The sequence below is a fragment of the Physeter macrocephalus genome, chromosome 18, assembly GCF_002837175.3.
Source record: "Physeter macrocephalus isolate SW-GA chromosome 18, ASM283717v5, whole genome shotgun sequence".
In the NCBI taxonomy this organism is placed as follows: domain Eukaryota; kingdom Metazoa; phylum Chordata; class Mammalia; order Artiodactyla; family Physeteridae; genus Physeter; species Physeter macrocephalus.
Genome location: NC_041231.1, coordinates 100,667,731 through 100,689,938, shown reverse-complemented (window position 1 = coordinate 100,689,938; position 22,208 = coordinate 100,667,731). Strand labels below are relative to the sequence as shown.

Genomic DNA, 22,208 nt, shown 5'->3' with positions numbered 1-22,208 from the left:
AAAGTTTTGCTGGGTTTTCCATTTATGTGACCATTTGAATATTTTCTGGGGTTGCTTCGTAAAGGAACAGATGGACTGATTACTTTATGTACTGAGAGTTATTGCTGAAGATAGATTAGAGCATACCCTGTATTTAGAAGACAATTAACATTTTGTTTTAAACGTTTTAATCTGAACAAAACTCTAACTTCTTATTTGCAGACTTGCTGCGAGAAACAGTGCTCCCTGTGTCCTGGCTTTGTAGGTGCAGAAGGCTTTATCAAGACAGTGCCTGGTGAGGGGTTGGGTCGGTGCGGGAAGGAGAGAAGTCGCACCAGTTCTGAGGTCTGCAGAGTTGTCACCTCGCTGCTGATGGAAGCATGTCAACAGATTAACCTATTAGCGATATATTACTACATTGCCGGTACAAATGATTTATAAACTCAAAAGAAATCAGTTTATGCTAAAACATATAGAACTTTCAATTCAGTCTTTGCTTTAAAACAAGCGGATCTGTTAGGCTAGTATATATGCCTTGTCTTACTCAACATTTATTGTGCTTTCTTGGCTGTTATTCCATTCGTTGCAGTGAAGTAGGCTTTGGAAAAACCATTCTTAACTTCTTTCCCTGCATGTGGCTCTTCCCCATCTTTCTTCATTGGCTTTTTCCAGTATGTCTGTTGGTTGTGTACGTGTTGAAGAGAGAAAGAGAAGAGGAACTTTTAATAAGACCTTGTCTATAATGTGACATATGGTCTAAAACAATGCATGATCTTCACTGGGTACTGAACTTTCTAGTAAGAATTCTTGTTTGTAATACGACAATTTTTAAGCTTTGGGTGAAAAATAACAATAGGGTAAAAACAAGACAGATGCATGAATTCCAACAATGAAAAGTTGTTTCTTTTGCCTTATCCACATCAGGTTAGTATTTATGTATTATTAAGTTTTATGGGATTAGCATTCAAGTTCTTCTGCATTAGTTGCTTACTTGGAAAGAATATGATTTTTTGGAACTTTTTAAAAAATCAAGGTACAAGTGACATACAACATTGTTAGTTCAGCTGTACAACATGATTTGATTTGTATATATTGTGAAATGATCACAAAGTCTAGTTTACCAGCACCACATATAGGTACAGAACTTTTCTTTTTTGAGATGAGAACTTTTAACATCTAACCTCTTAGCAATTTTCAAGTATGAACTACATTATTACTAACTAAAGTCACCATGCTGTACGTTACACATCCCCATGACTTATTTAAGGATGTAATTTTCTAAAAATACAATTCAAGTGAAAAAGTGCCGTTACTTTAAAAGTACTAGTACCTGGGATTTTGGCTCGATTTGCGTTCCCGTCTTCCCCCCACTTTTTTTTTTTTTTTTTAAAGCAATAGCATCAACAAGGGTCAAGGCTGAAAAGCATACACTCAGCTTTAAAGGACTAAGGCTCCGCGTGAAGCAGCAGATGGAGCCCCCGCTCTGAGCGCCACTGCCCCCTGCTGGGCTACCCTTCACGTTTCAACACCAAGATGACTGATTCCCTTAGCCTTCCTGCAACACTGAGCAATTTTTTTTGCGGGGGGACAGGGGGCGGCAGGGCTGGGTGGTGGCTTTGTTTGGTTCTCTTAATGGTTATTTCTTTAGAAATTCTCAAAGGAAACTTATCTCTTACAAAAGACAAAGCATTGCCAGTCCCGTTTCAGAAAGACAAGAGCTGAAAAGCTGTCAAAAGTTCAGTTCCCACAGTTGTTTGTCCTGTGTAAAACCACTATCCATTTGCTGAAAGTCAACCCAAACTAAAAAATCAGCAAAGCAGGAGAAAACAGAGTTGAATACAACTTCAAAAGTACTGTTTTGAATAAACTGTATGTTCTCATTTTTCTTATGAAGCTTTCTATTTCCGCAGCCCAGAAAGGAGAGCAATTTAAAATCTACAACCACGTGAGGCCTGTGCTGTTACCGCTGCCATCAGTTGTCTTATAACAGTCGCTTTGAAATTGCATTTTGAAAATCTCTTCCACTGAAACTGTTAAAAAGAAAATGACACTTAAGAAAAAGTCAATGTGACCCTTCCATACTGGTTCGCCTTAAAATAATGTTTTTTCCCCAAATAAACAGTAAGTCTACCGTGTAGCAGTAGATGACATGGAAACAGGTTTTTAATAAAGTTCAGTTAGTCCATGTTTTCCTCCGTTCATACAGCAATTCCTGAGTCTGTGTTACTATATAAACACACAGTGTTTGAGTTTCAGAGGGCAGACTTCGGCAGCACGGTGCAAATACATGATTCGAATGCATATTTTTGATAAAACTGTATGCATGCATTGAAAAACGTCTAACCAAATGCCCACCAGACCACTAACAGCGGTTATCCTTGGAGGAGGAGGACACAGGGAGAGGAGTTAAGAATGCAGGTTTCACTTTGTCCTGTGTGCACCTCTGTTATTTGAATTTATCAACAAGCCTGTGCTACCATGATATTTAATTGGTAAGATTAAATACGTAATGCAGAAGTGCACAGTCTAGCGTTTTAGAGTTGAATGTTTATATTTAACTTACCTGAACATAGAAGTTTAAGAACAGGATGACCAGCGTCAGCATGTAAGACGACTGGAAGATGAGGCAGCCGGAGGGGAAGCCGCAGGGCCTCGCGGCAGCACTCATGGTGTGGGTGACGGTGAGCACGAACTGCACCTGCAGGGGCGGCAAGGGCGGAACCACTCTGCATTCAGGCGCTTAGAAATCGACTACTCGTGCAGGGGTGAGACAGACGAGACAACGCTGAAGCAGCCCACTGTCCTATCCAGAAATCTTGCTTGAAATTAGGAAGTGTATAAAATTGGCCATGATTAATTTTCTCCTGGGAAAATCACAGTTGAAATCATTTAGGTAAAAATGCTTTAACAGACATTAATTTCAAAAGGACTCATACAGACGTTCCAACACACAAGGTTTCACTCTTAAAAGTCCATTTCTAGAGGAAAATAGGCAGCCTCATCACACACAGAAAAGCCTCTGACCTCCAGGGCTGGGACTGAGGACATGCAGATGCTTCACATGGAGAAAAGCCGACAGAGGGATGACGTACCAGCTGAGCCTGCGTGAGATACTTCTTCCACCAAAGATACTTGTGCATAGATGGAAACACAGAAAGGCCATAGTAAGTGTACATGAGGATGTGGATGAAACTGTTCAGGGTGGGTCCAAAGAAACCTAGAAAAGTACAGTATAAATTACTGTTCTTCTAGAAAGTATGATCGTTCGTTGTCAAGTAATATTCTTCCTGTACGTCATAATTGAAGACAAATAACAATATGGCACTAACAAGATTCACCCCGATTCCTGTGCCATTATCCAGGGATTCACCCAAGGTCCCCTAGATAGAGGGACTAACCGGGGGTAGGTTTTCAGTCAGCGCCAACCAAACAGGTAACCCCTGATTTGAAAAGGCTTTGCTGCTTCTGTCATTACCACCATCCAATCAGGTGGCAGAATCTGAGGAAGTGTCTTTGCTTTAGCTAAACCTTTGATGAGCCGTTTTGATTGTAGAAAGAGCCTTCGTTCATGGCTGAACAGGGTGCTAAAGAGTCAAGGAAAATGTATTGCTCTTCGTAGTTAAGTAAATAAAATCTACCTGGCAGGGACCTAGAACCAGAAGATGCTGCAGAAGGTAAGAGAATACAGGGGAGAGAAAAGGTCCAGCAGGATAAGAGGCTGGGGCAGGGGAGAGGCGGGCATATGGGACTTTCCCAGTAGCCAAGCCACCTCGTGGACTTCTGGAACAAAGAATGTCTAAAATCCAGTTTTAGGATATCTCCTGTGCTGAGCTGTGCCATGGAATTCCCCTTCCCCTGCTATCACCTTCATGAAATCTTCTGACATCAACGTGGGTGAATCGTGTTTCAGGAAGCCAGGGAGTGAGGGCTAAGTTCTAGGTTGGGTCAACCAAGGGTCAAAAGGACTGAGCTGCAAGAGGTAAGGTGCCAGAGATGGAAACAGGGAACTCGTAAGGATGACATCAATCAATGCAGGCAAAGGGCTTGGAACGGTGCCCAGCACAAAGTGAGCGCTATGCCTCTATGAGCTATCAACCCTGTGGGAGAGGAGACAGGCTGTGGAGCCAGGGGACCTCCTAATAGTTCTGTCCCCTTGCACATACTAGTTTGTAAATTTTGTTTCTCATCTGGAAAATAGGTATAGAGTAATTATCTCAAGAGTGAGATGTGGTTAAATGAGATAATACCATATAAACTAAAAGGCACTGCACATATGTTGGTTAACTAATCAATTTAAATTCTCCTGCCTGGTTTCCCAATCCTGGATTAGTGATCTAGACAGATCAAGTCAATGAGTAAGAAACAAGAGGACCACCACCAGGGATCTAGCAAGTCCTCATACACGGGCTGGAATACCTTGTCAGGGCAGTGAATTTATATGAAAACACACATATAGTTTCAGAGTACCAGGCAGCACAATATTAGTGATGTTTCTTTACCAACCTGAGTTTTCATTTCCATCAATAAAAGAGTAGTTGCTAATTTTTATAATATTCTAGCTTGAATAGAAATCACACACACACAGAATTCCTGTGAATGAAATACGATGTCTTTACAAAGTGATTATTCAAGACCGACTTTTAGATGCTTTAGTGAGTTATAAATGAAACTTGATAATCGTAAAACATACTTTTAACCTTGACAACAGTCCTGCGGTATTGATTTCAGCCTATATTTTGATTACAGCGCAAGTCTGTGGTAATCCTAATAAGACCGGAGTATGTCGGTCTAGGAGGCATGTGAAGGCGTCTCTTTTCTCTCTGCTGCACCCCCAACAATTTTTCTTCACACTGGAGTTTAAATTTGCATCTTCACAGTCAATGATGTATTGCAAATACCCTTGGGGTTTTTAAAAATACCATCTCTACAAGCTTCTAAATCCTAGGACAAAATTATTTTAAGTTTTACCTGTTCTGATTTTTCACAGAATACTTTTAAATTCTTGGGTACAAGACAGTAAATATCAAAGTACTGTGCTCTCGAGCTCAGTGCTTCTCAAACTGCAGGGCATATAACCGACACATCAGTCAATTGTGAAATCAATATAGTGAGAGTTGTCATTAGCTTTTTGAAAAAGTGAGATCAATTTTTTTCTTTTTTAAAGTGCATCACAGGCCTTCCCTGGTGGCACGGTGGTTAAGAATCCGCCTGCCAACGCAGGGGACAGGGGTTCGAGCCCTGGTCCGGGAAGATCCCACATGCCGCGGAGCAACGAAGCCCGTGCGCCACAACTACTGAGCCTGCGCTCTAGAGCCCGAGAGCCACAACTACTGAAGCCCGCGTGCCTAGAGCCCATGCTCTGCGAGAGAAGCCACCGCAATGAGAAGTGCACACACCACAATGAAGAGCAGCCCCCGCTCGCCACAACTAGAGAAAGCCTGTGCGCAGCAACGAAGACCCAACGCAGCAAGAAATAAAGTGCATCACACAGAGCCGGGCTACATACTGTTTCATGAAATTTGTTTCATACAAAATGTATACGTATGGGCTTCCCTGGTGGCGCAGTGGTTGAGAGTCCGCCTACCGATGCAGGGGACACGGGTTCGTGCCCCGGTCCGGGAAGATCCCACATGCCGCGGAGCGGCTGGGCCCGTGAGCCATGGCCGCTGAGCCTGCGCGTCCGGAGCCTGCGCTCCGCAACGGGAGAGGCCCGTGTACTGCAAAAAAAAAAAAAAAAAAAAAAAAATGTATACGTATGAATGAGGGCATTGGGTTGTGATATAAAACGTATTACTTATTGAGCTCTCAGTAAAAAAAAAAAAAAAAAAAAAAAAAAAAAAAAAAAATTGAAAGCCACGGCTCTGGTGGGTCACAGTGACGACGTGACTTGAATTTTTCAGAATGGAAAAACAAGCCCCCGAAGTTGACGTGACTCGACCCGTACCACAGCTAAGTGTCGACTGTGGGAGGTGCTGTATTTTTTACAGCTGCAGTTAATGAAGTAAAACTGCTCCAGCTGGGGTATGGGTTTCCGGCCATCGGGCATTTGGTGCATGGAAAAGAAAACATTTAAAAAATTTATCGTCATACTCAAAGATTTTGCCAGGATCAGAGACAAGAAACGAATCGGCCACTGGCAGAGGTGTGCGTCCCCGTGTGACAAGCAGGCTGGGCCGGGCCCACTTCTCTCTCCTGATGGTGTGCGGCGTTCAGTACGGGGGGCCCGTCACATAGAGCTGAAAAACCGACGACTCCACTTACTTTGCCCACAAGGTATCCAGTTCAAAACGCACCACCAGATGTTAAACATAGACGCGTGATGGTATACGTGAAGAAAGGTAATCTGACTGCTTTTTTTCCGCAACACAAAAAAGATCGTGTCCAGGAACTCTATTAATTTGGAGAAGTAGTACCACCATAACACTTTGGCTACCTGTACGAAATGTAAAACGGGAAAAAGACAAGGTGAGGCGTGCTGCCCGCCTCTGCGTTCCCCCCTTCTGCTTCAGCAGCGCGCCTGGCTCCCAGACTACCGAGAAAGCATCCCACCTGGCGTCTTTGCCTCCAGCTTTTCCTTATTCCCAGCAATCCAGCCCCCTCTGGGGAAAGGAATTCTTTCTAAAATACATTAACTGATCAAGTTGCTCCTCTGCCCCTACAGAACCAAGTCTATGATTCCTCGGTTGATACAGGCTCTCCGCGGGCCTGGGGTCTGCTGTGTCCACTGTCCTCCTCCGAGCACACCCCCCGGCATCCTGTGTGCTGTTCAAGTGGCCGTTTCCTCTCCCTGGAGCCCTGCTGCCCCCCACACGCCTCATTCTCGTGCGTCCAGCACGCCTCCCCTACCTCACGTCTGGCATGGTCCTGTCATCCTGTTAGCACTCCTCTCAAATGCCACCTTGCTCTGGGACGTGACCTCACCCTCCGGTCTCAGGCTGAATCATCCCCTTCTTCATCTGTGGTCCCAAGTTACTTTACGCCTCTATTATCAATAACCACAATCATGAACAAGTCTCCTTCCCACTAGGCTGTAAGTCACTCCGAGGCGGAGACGGTCTCCTTCGCCTCCACTCAGGGCTTGGCAGGTCACGACTGCTGTTCCACTGATTTTGATTCTTCTCTGCTCCTTTACTGTTCATATTTTGTCCCTTGAACATCATGCTCCCCGAGAGCAGTCTAGGACGAACCCTTCCATGTCTCTTCCTCCGAAGAAAAGATGAAGAATGCAGGTGCTTCTCCGCCCCTCAACCCCCGGCCCCAGCCGGTCACAGCGAGGGCTTACTTCCCTCCCAAGTCCCTCACGCAGTCCCCACGGCAGGGAGGCGCTTTCATGAAAGGCACCGGGCTCTCAGCACTCACGGTGAAACGGAAGAGGAGACACTCTAAGAGGAGCTTTGAAATTAGAATTTAATGCTCTACTCTTTATCTCCCATGAAGACAATCATGAGGTGTGCTGCCACCATCGTAAATGTTTGAGGGAATCAACCTTCAAAAATATTAAACCATAAGTAAACACACACATACAACAGTGGCTTTTAGAGAACTGTAAGCTATCCCAGAGTGTACTAGTCTGTGACAACAAATGAAACGGGTGTAGAGAAATCTATACATCTTACTTTTTGTATTATAGCTTTTGAAGATGTTCAAAAATGCTCATCTTAAAATTTTAATTAAAAGGTTTCTACCACCTCTTATTAATAACCCATGTTTTTATTATGGAAATTTTCAAATATTCACAAATGCAGGAAGAGTAAGGAATGCAAACCCTCTGGTATCTATCCCTGAACTTCAAAATTTTCAGTATGATTCCAATTTGTGGAATCAATTCTGTTTCCTACCACTTTTTCTGGGGGGGGGGGGAATGTAACATAAGCAAATACAAAGTATCAGTTTATAACAACTTCTAATAGATGGGGAGACTTGAACATAACCACCGAGACACTATCTTTTTAAAAAAATTTTTATTACAGCAAGTTCTTATTAGTTTTCTATTTTATACATATTAGTGTATACATGTCAATCCCAGTCTCCCAATTCATTCCCCCCGCCACCACCCCCTTTCCCCCCTTGGTGTCCATACGTTTGTTCTCTACACCTGTGTCTCTATTTCTGCCTCGCAAACTGGTTCATCTGTACCATTTTTCTAGATTCCACATGTATGCATTAATATACGATATTTTTCTCTTTCTTACTTCACTCTGTATGACAGTCTCTAGGTCCATCCACGTCTCTACAAATAGCCCAATTTCGTTCCTTTTTATGGCAGAGTAATATTCCATTGTGTATATGTGCCACATCTTCTTTATCCATTTAATCATTGTAGTTTTGATTTTCATTTCTCTAATAATTATTGATGTTGAGCAGCTTTCCATGTGTTTCTTGGCCATCTGTATGTCTTCTTTGGAGAAATGTCGATTTAGGTCTTCTGCCCATTATTTGATTGGGTTGTTTTTTTTTTTTAAATATTGAGCTGCATGAGCTGTTTATATATTTTGGAGATTAATCCTTTGTCCCTTGATTCATTTGCAAATATTTTCTCCCATTCTGAGGGATGTCTTTTCCTCGTTTATAGTTTCCTTTGCTGTGCAAAAGCTTAAGTTTCATTAGGTAAGACACTATCTTATCTCTTATTTAATAAAATTAATGAATCTTTAATGTCTTCTAATAGTCCGTCCACCTTCAAATCCACCTGATTTTCTCAAAAGTGTCTTTTTATTGGTTTGTTTAAATCAGGATCAGGGTCCAGCTTGCATTTATTTGACATGGTTCTTAAGTTTCTTCTAATCAGTAACAGTTCCCTTTCCCTACTCCCGTTTCCTGTCTTTTCTTTCTTAAACTAAATCAGTTGTACAGAACTCCTAATATGGATTTGGATGACTGTTTCTTCCTCGTGTGGTTTAACTTGTTTCTCTACCCGCCCCCCCGCCGTTTTCTGTAAACAGCAATAAGGGTTAGAGGCTTAACTGGACTCAGGTTTAAGGTTTGGGGCAAGAATACAGTTGACCCTTGAACAACACAGGGGTTAGGGCGCTGACCCTCTGCACATGGAAAATCTGTGTACAACTTACAGCCAGCCGTCTGTAGCGTGGTTCCTCCGCGTCTGCGGGCTGTGCAGTACTGTAGTATTTAGTACTGAAAAAAGTCTGTGTACAAGTGGACCAGCGTGGTTCAAACCCACGTGGTTCGTGGTCAACCGTACTTCAGACGTGGTTCCGTGTACTTCCTATGGAATCACATCAAGAGGTACCTAACTTCTGATATTAAAATCAACAGTGACTTTGGGTGTTAACAGCCTAATCATTATGAAGTTTCCATTCAACTTTGACCCATTACTCTCATCATTTACAGATGACCGCTGTCTAGATCTAGTACTTCACTAGAAGTTGCAAAATGGTGAGTTTCAAATTCTCTTCATACTTATGCATTTTTCTCTTTATAGAGAAGAGCTCTTCCTCTTTAGCTATTTGGAAACTTACATATGAAAGGCAAGATAAATGTTTGATTCTCTTCCTTTAATTTTTTTTGTCTAGAACTTCTTGGTGTTCTAGCAACCTTCAAAAGGTAACAATGAGGGGTTTTTTTTAGTATCATTTTAAACTCGGTTTTTCATAAATTTAGTATGTCAGTATTCCTTTTGATACTCAAACTGTCCCACCTTTAGCCGTGGGAGTCCCTTCAAGGTGGCTCCTACATCTTCTTGTCATGACCCTAGTGGTCTTGGGTAGCTTCCTTGCTCTGTCACAAGATGTCCTGGATTCTTCTCATATACATTTCCCACCCCAATCAGGAATCGGCCAACTCTCTAAGAATCCTAAATCTTCTGGTGGATTACATTTAGAGAGCACAATTTTGGTATCATTGCTGGGTTGTGTCAGAGACTAACTAGGCCTTTCCTGTACACAGAGCTAAAAAACACATTTGTTTTTAGAAAGAATAAAGTTAATTCTGCTATTCCCAATTTGAATCTGTAATTACTGAGTTTTAGTTTCTTTTCTTCTATGTTTCAAATACTAGTTGTAATAATAGCATTATTATATAGCTTACCCTAAGTGTACCTATAATAGTCTCACAACAAGCAATACCAATATTTTTATTAATAATAGCAGCCGCCCCCCACATTACTGAATGCTGTTAAGATGCATCTCACTTGGGATATGCAGTCAAAACACTGTTTTAAAGGCACTTGAAATAATTCTTCTTTGGGTGGTTATGTCAACAACTTAATATATGGGTATATTAATTTAGTTTATTTCCGAGATATCTGGGGGGGGGGCTGCCTTGTAGTCTTTTAAAATTTGTTTTATAATTATGTAAAAACACCAACTGGTTCTGAAATATAAGACAAGGTACATTCAGAGAAGCCTAGCTTCCGTCCCTATCCCCTCTGACCTGTTCCCTCCCCCAAAAGGAAACTATTTTGTTAGCTTTTGGTTTATTCTGCCATTGTTTCTTTTTAAAAAGATAAGCAAATATACACATATTCCTATCACTTCTTGCCCACAAGGCACTGTGCTGTAAGCACGGTCTGCGGGTTGCTCCTTTCCGCCGAGCTACATCCCGGAGATTATTCTGTAACAGGACAGCGGTCACCCTCATCCACTTTGCAAGGGACCCACTGCACGGATGCACCATGGTTCATTCAGTCTGTCCCCCAAGTAAGCATTTCTGTTAGGACGGGAGAGCGTTTCTTATCTAACCCCAGCTTCCACCGTCGTATCTGGAAGGAGAAACGGTTGCAGATGGTTGACTCACCCGGATGTCGGCTTCCCCTGCACTGGTAAGATCCTGACACTGTAAGTTGTAGCCTCCTTCCCAACTGGAGAGAATAAGCTGTCAAAGAAACAAGGGGAGAAAAAAAAAGTCAATGTGAGAATTTGGACGAAAATTGAATTTCCCATTCATGTTTCTGATTGGCGTCTATTCAAGATTGAGTTCGTCCCAGAATGAGTTTGACTCGATCCTGTCCCCAAACACACGATATCAAAGGACCTAATTCTTGCCGTTGAACTGATATCAGTGGTTACAATCCTTAGTTAATAAAATTTACTTCCAACCTCCACATCCATCAAAAACAGAATTTAGCTATCATTTGAGTACCAAAATATTTTATGTAAGGAATTTATCTAATCATATGTTCTACAAATAAAATGTAGAAGTAAAATGTAAACAAATGTGAGGAAACTACACTAAAATGTTAAAACTTTATATTGGCTTATATATAAATAGTTACTTGATCATCTCAGTAATTTTATGAATTATGTATTTGTTACCATTTTACAGATGTGAAAACCAGGGCTCAGAAACGTTCTTAAATCTTCTTCTTCATTTTATTACCAGACATTTGTGCGACTGTAACTGATTAACGTCTGCTTTCCCCATTACGCTCAAAAAACACAGAGCTCCACAAAGTCCACGCCTCCTTCTTTGCTCACCCTCGCATCTGCAGTCCCTTTGCCCAGTGACTGGCACGGAGAGAAAGTGCTCGACGGACCATACGATGAATAGATTATCTGCTCACAATCACATGGCTAGATAGTGGTAGAACAATGATTGGATTCAGGTCTTCTAATTCCTTGTCTAGTATTCTTTCTACAACATCCTAAGAAAATGAACTTTGTGGAAAATTCTACAGAAGAGGGATTCTCCATTCTTCCCCACTATTACTAAGAAACTTAAAATTCTAGAATATAATATAAGGCCTTTGGCTTTGATTTACATGAGATAGTATATGTGAAAGCCTACAATTTTCTGTTGCTTTATCAGAACTGTGTAAAGTTACAGAACTGTTAACAATACACAAACAGCAGGGAGGGACAAATGTTCATGAACTGAACAGTAAGAAGAGATTGAACTACTAAGAACCCTGGGAATGTCCTAGAACCTTTGCAAGTCTTTGCTCTACTATCCTTATTGACTTCTCTATCCTTCTGACAAAAACACCTTTCAGTTAACATCACGACAAGTACAGATTATCAGGATAAGTGAATCTGGTGAAAGTGAAGGAGACTGACCTTTCCTGATGGGGTCTATTACAGATCAAGTCACCCCCCAGGTACCCCACAGCTTTACATGCTGGTTCTCAAAGGGGAACCCGGGACAGGCCACAGGGGATCTAGGAATACCTAGAAGTGCATGTAAGTTTTTGTGTGCCTTTTTCAAAATAAAGTTACTTAACTTTGTAAAAAGATTAAAAACCTCTATGGTCAGGCTGTAGTTTTGCAGTCAGGGGCTCCGGTATCAACTCTGTGTAGTAACGATACAGAGGCGGGGAAGGACAGGCTGTATTCTGCTTTGGCCGGCTCTATCTAGGCTGTCCCCATCCCCATGGCACCTCTGCAGGACTACCTGACAAACTAAACGGCAGAAGTCAGCAATCAGGCTACGGGAGGCTCTATCTGCTCAGCTGGGACCCTTCCTAACGCCCCAGCTGGGCCGGCTGGCAGAAACCACCCAGCCTACGCGTTGAAGAGCAGGAAAGCAGCCTGGCAAACAGGGTTAGCCTTAAGGAGGTGTGGACTAACTGGCTCCGAAAGAGGATTAGGGTCCACTCCCCACGTCCACCACCTGAATCCACGCCGCTGGCGTCTGCCGACTGTAGCCCTGCAGTCACCTCCTAAACGGACCCTCTGCTCCCATTCTTGCCCCCAACTCACTCTGAGTCCATTTTCCACGTAGCAGCCAGAATAACCTATTTAAAAAGGGAGATCCTGTCACTACCCCATTAAAATCCTCCAGGGGCTTTTCATGACACTTAGAAGAGCGGCCAAATTCCTGACAAGGCCCGATGTGACGTGCCCCCAGCCTACCTCGTCTTGAATCGGTCCTCTGTCCACTGTCCTAGCCCCACGGCTCCTGTTCACGGTCCTCGAGCACCTCAAGGCCACCACACTTGCCGAGCCTCCTGCGCCGGCGCCTCCCCAGAGCTCTGTACGCCTGGCCTGCTCTCATCACCCAGCCTCAGCTCGAACCTCACCTCCTCAGAGAGGCCGCCCCGCCCCGCCCCGCCCCCCGCTCCCCCTCGCACGCGCAGAGGCTGTGCTCCAGAGCCTAGAACACAATCTGACACGGTGAAGGGACTCAACACATTTGCCGCAAGAGTGTTAGTAATTTTAGTGTAGCTTTAGTGTTTGCCTAAGCAGACGTCTGGCCTGGACGTAACAAGGTAGCAAGGTTAAGGTAAGCTATCCTTTGACTAGAGTCTACCAAACCTACCCCATGGCGTCCAAGAGGAGACCTTATGCCCTAAAGAGGTTGCCGTTGGGAGACTAGGAGGCAGTCAACCAGGAGCAGTGATGTGGGACCGAGAGGTGGAAGAGCGTGAAGAGAGAACCACTGGACAAGCCACAGCTAAAACTCGTAGTGGAGAACGAGCTCCACGCAGACGCTCTCCCTAAAGAAGACACACCATGTACCTGGCCGTTCAAGCACTGAGCTGTTGTTCCAGCCGACGGTGGCCGGTGCTCACCTGAAGACCGCCGAGGCCCTTCCGCGGCGACTAACGGCTACTTGCACTAGTCTGCGAACGCTTCAAGCACAGAAGCCACGTCTGAACGTCTCTGTGGCCCCTGGGCTGCACCGAGCAGGTGCTCGCTGAACGCAGGCTGAACAGAACCGATTCATCCTTACGCTCATGAGGGAGTGAAGGAGGACAGACGGCGTGTCTCCATTTGAAAGCTAAGCCGCCTGAGGGTCAGAGAGCCTAAGTAACTCCTCCAAAGTTGCAGAGCAAGTGAAAGGCCGACGCTTGAATTTGGGTCTCCTGCCTCCACTGCACCGTTGCTTCCAGCAGGGATTAGAGCTTCCGACGCAGACAGACAGTCAGGCCCGGCTCTCCTGACGCAGCTGCCACTACTGAGAACCACGCAAGGAAAAGTAACTCTCCCTCTGTCATACAGGGAGAAACTACCTCCGTAAATTACTATCTTGCAAGCTCATCTAGTGAGCTAAAATCTACCCAGAGAAACCTAAAATAGAAATTCCCCTTTTAGAGTCGGGTAAGTTAGGGAGCACGTATGTGACATGATTTTAGAGCTATCAGCATGGCTTTCCTGACTCCAAATTCTGTCTCCTGCACTCTGATGCCTAAAATTCCGTAATTGGAGTTTCATGACAGTCATTTTTTTTTTGGTTTGTTTTTTTGTTTTTTTTTTTTTTTTGCGGTACGCGGGCCTCTCACTGGTGTGGCCTCTCCCGTTGCGGAGCACAGGCTCCGGACGCGCAGGCTCAGCGGCCATGGCTCACGGGCCCAGCCGCTCCGCGGCACGTGGGATCCTCCCGGACCGGGGCACGAACCCGTGTCCCCTGCATCGGCAGGCAGACTCTCAACCACTGCGCCACCAGGGAAGCCCCATGACAGTCATTTTAGATAATGGTTATTAACCATTATTAGAATGGTGCATATTAGACTAATGTACAGATTAAACTCTATGGGTGAGATGGCCTGTATTTTAGGCAAGAATTTATTTTCGTTTAGAAGCCAAGGACACCAGGAAGGCAGCTATACCTATGCCACTGTCAGCCATTTATAATTTATATGAATGAGTTTATCCTAACTTTTCCCCAAAAAGATTGTTCTGTTTTAGTTCTCTCTCTCAAGCACATTTATTTAACACTTTTCGACTTTCTCTTGTATTATAGTAAAACAACCTTTGGTTGTAATAGGCAGGGCAATCATTACTTGTTCTTTTTCTTGTGAAATTACTTAGGTTTGGCACGTGATAAAGGAGCAGGAAGACATGATGTAATGTGGGGAGCCACAGCCGAGCTGCAGTGTCGCCCCAGGCCTCTGCAAGTCAGTCCTGAGGATACACAGTGACCCAAAGATGGGAGGAGTATCCTTTAAGGGAACCTATATTTGCATTTCGGTCAAACTAACTGCATTTGATATTTAACTTAAAAAACAGTTACTCAATAACTGTCTATTCTCAGGCAAATCAGGTTAACTTTTCTAAGCCTCAGTATCATAATCTATAAAAGAAGAAAACTATATATGATCTTTAAAGGCCCATTCAGACCTAAATTGTGATTTTAAATTACAATGAAAGACTAAGGAGTAAAGAAATAGGTCTAAATTGGTATAAAAAAAATTCAAGTTAAAAACAAAGACTTCTAGGACTTTTGGAAGGAATAACATCAGATACTGGAGCAGGTTCTTGAGATGTTAAAGAACAGTATTGATAGCAACCGTGGATAGTTCTAGAATGCCAGATGTAATTGCTTCTAAAAATCACTCGGTCACTGTCCTCCAGCTTTAGCTACACACACACTTACCTCTGCCAGCGTGTATGCGGAGAGAAGTGTGATTCCAAGGTTGTACAAGGTGAGGATGCCCCTGAGGGAAAAAGCAGCTCTGTTCCTCATGTATTTGTTGCCCAGCCATATGGAAAGCAGGTATAAGACAGTGAGAGAAAAGGTAGGAAGGTAGGAGTCCAACATGAACCACCCTCTGACTCGAGAATCTGCAAAGAAACACACAGTGAGAATCCCGAGGGCACCCCGCGCGCTCAGTTGGGAGACACCGTCACGTGTGCTGTATTTGCTCACCCAAGTTCGACAGGGAACTGCAGGCCACAGCGTAAGCAAGCTGGGTCTGGGTTATAGTTCGGAAGAAGAAACCAGTGGGGGCTGGAATAGTTAAGGAGGGGTCCGTGGAGCAAACAGGGCTTAAGTTGAACGCTGAGTGACAGGGACAAGTAATAAAGGTGGGAAGTCACAGTTCCTGAATGTCTAACTTTGGAACAGTTACTGTAGTTACTCTAACTCAATAAATATGAAGTATTATGCCATTTTATGGATGTAAAAACAGCTCCGAAAGCGTCAGCATTTGCGGAAGGCGCTCTGGTGGCTGGGAATTCACGCCCAACACCCGTCCATTTTGCCTTTCTGCTGCCCCCTGAGGAGAAGCTTTGGGTCGGCAGGAGAGCAGACACAGTGACAGTGTGTCCTAATTCCTGGAACCCACACTCCCTGGAATTTGCTTAGGCTCACTGTGCATAAACCAGGAATGGTTGAGTGTTCAGCTGATCCAAATAGAACGGCGGGATTCCAGTAGGGCGAGCAGGAGAAGCTGCAGGCGGCAAAGGCAGAGCCTTGGAGATGAGGATTCAGAAGCGAGGGCAGGAAATCAAACCGAGGACCCAGACCTGACCGTGGACGAAAAGCACAAACGGCCAGGAGGCAAGAACCTGGACAGAGGTGTCCCTCCGTTTATCTAGGTTTTAAAATTTTAAAACCTATGTAAAACACACATCATAGATCTAAAATATCGTAATTAGAAAATAACTGTAGGCACAAAACGATTTTTGTTCTCTGCTCCTTTTTGTTGCTTAAACAGAGAAAATGATTTGGCCCAGAATTATGAAAACTGCATGCTGCTTTTGACCTCTGTAAACAGAGCTGTAGGAACTGGTTTCTCCCTTTGCCTGATCCGTCCGGTCCCCGCGGCCCCAGTTCCCCTTTCTGCACCCTGCCAGCCCATCCAGCCCCAGCTTCTCTACACCCCCATCCTCCAGAGCACCACTGCTGTGAGCAAAGTGCCTTCTCAAGCTGTCCCACTGCTTATTCTGTAAAAACTTCTCCTTATTCTGACAGAGATAAGAAGGTAAGAGAGGGGCATTCACGCAACTAACAGATGTTATTACCTTTTGCACAACTGGCTCACAATTATCCGTCATAAATTTCGTGCGCCGTGCCACTTCCTAACGTCCACCTCCACCTCCTACGTGCCACGTGGCCTAAAGCCTACGTGTCCTTCAACCCCCAGACCAAGGTCCTGGCCTCGAAGGAAGCCATTTCCCACAGCTTTGCCATAACTACAGCTCCTCATCTGCATGACAAAATAGTTATTTTACAATTTACATGTTATCATGGCTATAATACTATTATAATTAACATTTACTGAGCACTGATTTTGTGCCACACACAGTCCTAAAGCCTTGTATATACATTAACTTCTTTAAAATTCTCAAAACAAGCTAATGACATAGGTGATATTATTTGTAACAGCTTCACGGACGTGTAGTTGATCGAGCCCTGCACATATTTACTGTGTACAATTTGCTGAGTCTGGACATCTGCAAACCTGTGATGCCATCACCACAGGCGAGGTGACAGATAAATCCATCACACAGGTGCCACTATCTCCACTTTATGATTGAGAAAAATTGGGTAAAAGAAGTTAAATAACTTGAACTAAACTGCTACCCTGCCTCTTGTTAATGGTATTATTATGGGTTGAACTGTGTCCCCCAGAAAGATGTGTTTCAAGTCCTAACTCCTGGTATCTGTGAATATAACCTTATTTGGAAATAGGGTCTTTGCAGACGTAAGCCGGTTAAGATGAGGTCGTACTGGATTAGGGTGGGCGCTGCTCAGGGACCAGTGTCCGTCCTGACAAGAAGGGCAGACTGGCTCTCGAGGAGGAGGCGGCCACACGGAGACAGAGGTAGAGACGGAGCCACGCAGCTACAAGGCAACGATGGAAAGAGCGAGGGCCGAGGCGTGAACAGGCTTCTCTGAAGCGAGAGGCAGCAGGGCCCTGCAGACACCCTGACCTCCAGAGCCGTGGGAGAATAAACTGCTGTTGTTTCCAGCCGCACAGTCTGTGGGGTTTTGCTACGACAGCCCCAGAAACGAGCACACGTGGTTTACTTCCTTGCTCTCCGACTGCCTCAGAGGTGACGGCTCTACCTCCCAGCCCACAGTGCACGCTCCGTGAGACCCGACTACGTCTTATATTTCTACTCTGTCTCACTCGTAACTTATCGCCACTTAGTGCAGAGTTGACGGGAACCGTCGTTAAATGCGTATCAATCGACACACCGAGTCAAGCGCGTTTAGCTAATACAGCGCCCGAGGCTGGCATTTTCTGTGGTCCCAGCCCTGTAAATGTTTGCCGCCCTTGTTGGGGAAGACCTAACGGTTCCAAGCAAAAGATGGCAGCAGATACTTCTATCATTTATTATCTTTGGGGCTTGAGATGTTAGCTCTGCATCTGGGTCACGTATTTGCCTAGAACCATCTCCCTTGATGGTACCAACGTGGCGTAGGTAAAGCCAGAAAAGGCTTGGGGACACCTGTGGGTTTAGCAGGGGGCCTGCCAGACAATTTAAGTTTGGGCCACCCCTCAAAGGGGAAGTGGGCACCTGATGGCCTGGAGGCTAGACTCCCTGTCACTGTGGAGGTCACCTGATCCAGCTGTCAACTGTCAATCTCACAACCTCCTTGCTACAAAGGAAACTCCCAGAAAAACGACCACCGCTGAGCAAACAACTGCAATCCTATCCTCAATTAATCCCCGTCCACAGGAATAATCATCCCAGGTCACAGTGACCTGACCAATGGCAAAGTTCAGTGTGACCTTGGCTCAGAGACACTGATGGCTCTAGTGCAAATGTCACGTAGAAAGCCGGTCACCCAGAAGCCCCGCATGCCTGTTAGAGCATCACGCCCTCGACGCTACCTGCTACAGCGGTACAGCAGAGAACACATCAAATAAAGCAGGTCACGAGCTACAGGTCCCACCCTGCCTGGAGGATCAGCACAAGGATAAAATGGACAACAAAACAAAACGAAAACCAAAGGCAATGTGAAAAAATATACATATATTTTAAAGCTCTGTACCATCAGTATCATTTCACTAAAACTATATAAATAGTCATTCACACAGGATAATTGATGGAGCCTGAATGGAAACTGGAGAGTGGTCTACATCATCTCCATGAGATTCTGTTTAAAGATTTCGAGAAACAGGAAAGCCTCATTTCCCTCCTCCTCCCACCCAATAATGCTGAGAACTTGTAGATTTTCCAGCTTTGTGAACCAGCAAGGCTCAAGGGAAACAAAACATGCTGTTGAAAATTACTCATTTATTTGCAAAATATAGTGTCTCATAGGTTCCTGGAACTGTAATACACCCTGGAGATAAGAGTCACGGATCCTGCCCTCGTGGGAGAAAGAGCTATTAATAGAGCATATGAAGGAAATAAACAGAGGCTGAACTACAGCATAATGAGAGGCTTTCGATTTGCCACTCTTGAGGGCAAATCTCTGCCACCCTGGTCAGGGAGAGCCTGTCGGAGAAGGTAACGTTCAAGCCGGCACCTGACGTATGAGGAGGAGCTGACCACACGGGGGGGCGGGGGGGAGGACTTAGCGGGAGGAACGGCATATGAACGACTTTTACATGTCGGGGAAACAAGAGACGTCTAGAGCAGCACTGGTGTCGGAGAGGCGGCTGCGGCTGCACAGTACAGGACCGCGGGGTCCACGACGAGGAGCTGGGTTTTCATCCTGAGGACGCTGGAAGACGCTACTGAGTGTTAAGCTAGAGTACCGCATTCTATGCTTTAGGCTTCTGAAGTGGTACTGCAGCTGGCACTCGATAGATGATGAGAAAGGGGCAGACGCGCCGGGACGCCCTGCAGTGGTCCGAGGGACCGGTGATGGAGGAAAAGCATCGGGACGCTCAGATGGCTGAGCTGCGGAGCCCGGCCTCGTGGCCCTGGGCAGATGAGGCCCACACAGCTCTAGAGGGAGTCGACCAGGACAGGTAAGGGCGCAAGGACTGCGTGTGACTGCGCACGTGGGGAAGTGGGAGGAGGAGGGGCGGCAGCGGGGAGAGGAGGCAGCAGACTTGGAAGGAAAGGCACCGCCGCCGTGGCGGCCGGAGGCGAGGAGCGCACCGCGCTCTGTCCGGAGGACATCGAAGGTGAGGGCGGGTAAGTCCCTCCAGGCCAAGTACCATTTTCAGGACACCAGAAATGACACCATCCTCTTCTCTAACTAAACCGTGTTCCTTCCACATTAAGTTCTCAAGCAGCTCACTCACCCCGAGGTCCAAACATATTGTCCAAAAAGGCATTGATTTCATCATCTAAGGCCTTTAGATGCTCCTGAAAAGACAAAGAAAAAATGATTTAAGTGGGTGTTTTTGGAATCTCTCAAAATGAACCACTGCCAACAACGTGAGGTTGACAGACTCCCCAAGGGTCCTGGCCTTGAGGACTTTTGACTGCAGAGACTTGAGGAAAGTGGACCAGTAAATGCAGCCTCACCTTCGCAAGCTTGTAAGGATTTGCAAGGAAACAATTCCTCTTTCATTTTCTTAGGCAAAGAGGAGTCCTGGAAGACAGGTTTGGTGCCTTTAGACACTGAAGGGTTACTGACCAGCCCATTTCCCTTGACGATGCTTTTAGAGGCGCAAGCTTTTCCAGAAGCAACTTCTATTGCTGCAATTAACAGGGGCTGTGTGCAAGCAATAGGGGAAGTCTACACCTGCATTACATAACATAATTATTAAATGAAAAGTCAGCTGAATTGTATTTCACAAAGCTGAATGTAAAGCCATAAAGACGACGTTTTTCAAGTAAGGAAATTAAGGACTACAGCTATTTTTTCCATTACCTTTATGTTTTGTTTGTTTTCAAAACATTTTCAGTACATTAGCATCTATTTAACATTACAGTAGATAGCATCACTAGGGTATTCCAGAGTAACTACCCCCACTTTAATTGGATTCAGGTTGGGATTGGAGAGTTTCTGCTAAGAATCTTAATGCTGATAAACTGGCTGCTGGCTCTTGACTTGGCTCCCCTTCACGCTGGTCTGACATTATACCTCTCAAAATACCTGCTCAGGTGTTCCCTACCCCTGCTGCTAAGGTCTAGAGCACCTCCCTCAAGCAAAGGTAGGAAAAGATGGATCACTGCACAGTGCTCTTAGGAAAGGGTTCTGTGAGGAGGATTTTGGGCGAGTGGACCGGTCCCTGACTACGTGCGAGTTTTCTAGAGGGCCCTCAGGAAGTTTGTACAGAACATTCTCCATAATCAATAGCTGGAGTGCAGTCAAAAGCATCTTATTCTCAAAGAAAACATAGGTGCAGAAGAGGAGAATTAAGTTCCTGCCACCTGTAAAGAAGATGTGCACGCTGGTGACTGGCACGTACAGTCTGCATCTGTCCCTTATTCATGTCATTGATCCGAAGAGAAATGTCAAGGACACTTAGGTCTCTGGGAACCTTAGGAAGCTTGGGAAGGAGGATAACGACGAAAGGCTAGCATTTATGAGCACCCACGACTTGCTGACCAGTGTATTAGGACCTTTATTATTTCGTCCTATTTCTATGAAAAGTATCTGGGCTAAACCAAGTTTGGAAGGTTTTAAACAGTGTCTTTACCTTTGGTTTCCATAATGGACATCTTGGGAGACCTCCAGATTGGAGAAAGGTCAACTACCTAACATCTCAGTGTGACAGAATTTTATTTGTGCTGCCGTTAGAAGAGGGCAGATCTGTCCAGAGGCCTCTCATTCCTGAGCAAAGAATGTTAACCTCACTGATGTTCCCACTCTCATGACAGACACCAATAAAATCTTCATTGCCACATCTACCCACAACGTTTAAACTTTTCCAATTTGTTTGCTCGGGTTCAAAATCCATCTTCCAACATCTGTCGAGCTAAGAAAACTCTAAAGGTCACAAAAGCTCATATTATTTCTATTATCTTGCAGAAATTTAGTCACAGGGGAGAAAAACAGAAACAAAAGAAAAGTTAAGAGGGGAAGACATGAAGAGAAAATAAGAGAATGAAAGATGAATACAAATGACTTCTTTCAGTCATTAATTTACTGATTCATTAACTGATTTTCTGAACATTACTATGTACCAGCACCGTGTTAGATGCTGAAACATGAAGTCAAATGAGGCAAGGTCCTTATCTTCAGATAGGGTAACAGGAAAGTAATCAGTAATTACGGACCAGTTTTTTAAGGAGGATGAGAGGGGTTAACGGGGACGTGCTGTTAAGAAGGGAGAGAAAGGAAGTATTATTCAGCCATAAAAAGAAGGAAATCCTGCTATTTGCGACAATGCGTATGGACCTTGACGGCATGATGCTAAGTGAATAAATAAGTGAGAGAAAAACAAATACTGTATGATCTCACTTATGTATGGACTTTAAAAGAAACAAAACAAAAAAACCAAACGCACAGATACAGAGAACAGGTTGGTGGTTGCCAGGGGTAGGGGCTGGGGGATAGGAGAAACGGGTGAAGGGGGTCAAAAGGTACAAATTCAGTTATAAAAAAAACTAAGTCGGGGGATGCAACGTGCAGCATGGTGACTGCAGATGGTAACACTGAGCTGCACGTGTGAAAGCTGCTAAGAGAGTAGATCTTAAAAGTCCTCATCACAAGAAACAAATTGTAACTGCGAGGTGATGGATACTAACTAG

At 44.7% G+C, this 22,208-nt stretch overlaps 1 protein-coding gene across 1 annotated transcript; it reads right to left on the bottom strand.

Moving 5' to 3' along the window:
* Positions 1 to 404: 404 nt before the first annotated feature.
* Positions 405 to 19,865, bottom strand: ELOVL2 (ELOVL fatty acid elongase 2). The gene is made up of 7 exons (XM_007119883.1): positions 19,808 to 19,865; positions 15,250 to 15,437; positions 10,732 to 10,809; positions 6,241 to 6,412; positions 3,072 to 3,196; positions 2,543 to 2,677; positions 405 to 656 (listed from the first exon to the last, which is right to left on the bottom strand). Exons 1-7 carry the CDS (start codon positions 19,821 to 19,823, stop codon positions 531 to 533), a joined length of 840 nt encoding a protein of 279 aa, XP_007119945.1. The 5' UTR covers positions 19,824 to 19,865; the 3' UTR covers positions 405 to 530.
* Between the last annotated feature and the right edge of the window lie 2,343 nt (positions 19,866 to 22,208).

What these genes read in the sequence shown, in the direction of transcription:
- ELOVL2 (XM_007119883.1), bottom strand. An exon ending in CCGCATACACGCTGGCAGAG is followed by an intron (nt 10,810 to 15,249) that starts GTAAGTGTGTGT and finishes TTTCTTTGACAG; the next exon opens with CTTATTCTCTCCAGTTGGGA. An exon ending in TCTTAAACTTCTATGTTCAG is followed by an intron (nt 657 to 2,542) that starts GTAAGTTAAATA and finishes CACAACCAACAG; the next exon opens with ACATACTGGAAAAAGCCAAT.